Genomic DNA, 3,023 nt, shown 5'->3' with positions numbered 1-3,023 from the left:
GGCGTGGCTCCCGGGGCGGCGCGGCTCGCGCGCAGTCGCTGTGCCGTGGGCAGCGCGGGACCCGGGCTCCCGGCCCGCCGGGGCGCCAGGCTGGGTCGCCCAGATGCGGTGGAAGTGATGCTCAGGGAAAAGTCATTTCTCTCCCCCCGCCCCCAGAAACGTGAAGCCGAAAGAGGCGGAAACTTTCTGGCGGGCGCTGTGGGTCGGAGGGAGACGGCCCTGCCGGTTCTCTGGGAAGCCTGGGGCCGGTTTTCGGGGAGATCAAATCTGCGCGGAAGCTGGGCTAGGTCAGTAGACGCGAGGAGCGCTGGGCCGAGCGGTGAGGGAGGAAAATTTATAGGCCGCGGCTCAAGCGGGGAACAGGTGGCGGCAGGTGGGCGGGCGTCCCTCCGCTCCCATCTCAGCACCTTCCTACCCTGGGAACTGCAGGGGGGAGGGCGGACGACGCACAGCAAAACCCTGACAGCGCTGCCTTCGTCTGTTGAAGTTTCTCCAAAGCTATGTCCAACACTAACACACCATCTGGAGCGGCCTGGCCTGGCTGTTCCCAATAGAATAACAAGGTGGGGGTGGAGGGCGAGCGTGGTCCGGCTTTTCCCATACCAGCGGGCAGCTTACGTATCAAAAACAAAGACGGGATGGTTTTTAAATGGACACGTAGAAATCATTTGCACGAACACGTTGATTTTGACATTGCTTAGGTGTATCTGAAGTCTAGCAAGATTTTTGCTTTGTTAAGAACTGGCAATTTCACATTCTAACATGTTAACATTTTCATTTAATTTATTAAATACATTCAGACAAATTAGAAAGTTCAAATAGTGCAGGTCTGGAATGTGATTCTGCAAACACTTTTCGTGAAACAACTTAGCCGACGATAAGAGTATGCATATTTTCAACTTGATCCTAGTTTCTAATTATGTGATTGGGTTTTGTGGGGCCCCAGGCCTTGGCAAATTATTTCAGCATCTCTACTTTATTTCCTTGTTCATTAATGCTGGTGGGCCCCACACTGAAATGATAATCACTTTATTATTTAGCACTTTAACTTAATAAAAATATCTTCATGCACATGCGTGTGCAAAATGGGAACGTCCTAAATAACTGAAAGGATTCTTGACAGATTTCTTCTCTGCTGATCTCTTATACCACTAAAAAGACTTCATGCAACTCAGTGTTCTAGTATGTCATCAGTCCTTGAGAACAATAACAAAACATGATTTCCACCGCTGAAAATTATTAGATTTACACAAAGAAACCTTTAATTTTCCCTCTCTCATCTCAGCTTGTTTCTTGTTTCTCAAGAGGAATCAAGAGGCAAAGAAACAGGCTCCAAATAGTTTCAGTCCAGCAGTCTCTCTGGACATCTCAGGAAGGGCCGAGTGAGCAACTCCGTCCTCTTGAAATACGGGTATGTCAGCAATAGCCTCGGATATTTTTGTTTGATTAAATCATCTACATGTTCAAACAAATCAAGAGCCTTTTAGTTTGGACGAATTTCCCTGCCAGTACCTCGGACTGCAACCCCAACACCATCACCCTGACTTCAAGCCCATAAATAGTTTATTAATCCCCAGCTAGAGCACTGACAGCGAAATGAAGTTGAATAACTTGAAGACAATGGGATGCAATTGGACATTAATGGCCTTCAGAGTGACAGATGTTGGACACGGACTTTGGCACAGAGCCATTCAGCTCTGCCACTCTTGAGTCCTAACTGCTGTTGGGAACAGCAGTTCTGTGATGGGAACGATTGTGTTATTTGGTCATGAAGATGTCGGACGTATGCTTCTTCAAGTTTTCTAAGAGTCTTTTATTAGTGCTCTTGTTCCTCACATTCATTTAGCTCACCCTTCTCCCCTAAAGCGTCCCCTCTGTGATGCATTGTGGGTCATCTCCATGTAGAACAGCACATATGCTCTTTCTGCCCACTGTTGCCGCGAGTATTAAGATGTGTGGTTTTGCAAATTGTATATCCAGGTTAGGTAAGATTTTGACCCACCTACCAGAGAATCAAAAGCATATCAGAGAGAGAGAGAGAGAGAGACTGGGACACATGTGGCGTGAAATGATTCAAAGTTAGCAGGCTTTTACTAAAATGAAGGGCACAGGGGTGTGCATCCAATGACATCCTTTCCAAATGCACCTTGGAAGACACTGAGAGGACTCTCCCACACCTGGGCGGTCCTGTGACGCTTGTAACGACAACAACCACAAAACACAAAGAAAAAGGCACAGGAAAGTTTCTGAGACTCCCGGGAGAAAAAAAAAAATCTGTTGAGTTCAGCATTGTATAGACCTGCTTGAACACAGAATTCTCTTCTATGTAGTTATTAGCATTCTTTGTATATTTTTTCCCAAAGTATGCCAGCCCTAGCACCTTCCATATGACACTGATTGACTGACTGACTGACTGACTGACTGATTGATTGATTGATTGACAAGATCTTCTATATTACAGGCTGGCCATGAACTTGCTACGTAGCTGAGAATGACCCTGTCATCTAGAGTTCTGGGATACTTGTACTGTATGCAGGGAATCAAACCCAGAGGTTCTGACTTTTCAGGTAAACAATGGCTCAGTTACACCCCTAGCCCAACCTTCCATTTATCTTACAGAGGAGAAAACGTCCGTCCAGGGAGTGAGCACCGTGCTGTAGACTGGAAAAGTGCATGGCCAGATTAAGAGAGGAAGCCAAGTCTCCCAAGTCCCTTTATCTTGAAGGCTTTAAAATGATGAGATTTCAGCCGGCCAGGCAGTGGTGGTACACACCTTTAATCTCGGCACTCAGGAGGCAGTGGCAGTTAGATCTCTGAGTCTGAGGCCAGCCTGGTCTACAAAGAAAGTTCTAAGCCAGCCAGGGCTACACAGAGAAACCCTGTCTTGGAGGAAAAAAAAAAACAAACAAAAATTATGAGAGTTCTTAATTATGCCCCTCAATTGACAATGGGGCAAGAGAGATTCACCAGTGACTTTCAGAAGTCAGAGAAAGCCCAGAAAATACTAAGTGCTCAGTAACTGA

General features: G+C 46.6%; 1 protein-coding gene across 1 annotated transcript in view; it reads right to left on the bottom strand.

The window, feature by feature from the left end:
- Atoh7 (atonal bHLH transcription factor 7) overlaps positions 1-601 on the bottom strand; it is a 1,986-nt gene extending 1,385 nt beyond the window's left edge. The window contains exon 1 of the mRNA XM_055598845.1: positions 416-601. Coding sequence (XP_055454820.1) covers positions 416-601 — 186 coding nt within the window. The remainder of the gene's footprint in view (positions 1-415) is intronic.
- Between the last annotated feature and the right edge of the window lie 2,422 nt (positions 602-3,023).

The sequence above is a fragment of the Psammomys obesus genome, unplaced genomic scaffold (genome assembly GCF_907164565.1).
Source record: "Psammomys obesus unplaced genomic scaffold, mPsaObe1.curated_primary_1811, whole genome shotgun sequence".
In the NCBI taxonomy this organism is placed as follows: Eukaryota; Metazoa; Chordata; class Mammalia; order Rodentia; family Muridae; genus Psammomys; species Psammomys obesus.
This window is presented reverse-complemented; position numbering and strand designations above follow the sequence as displayed.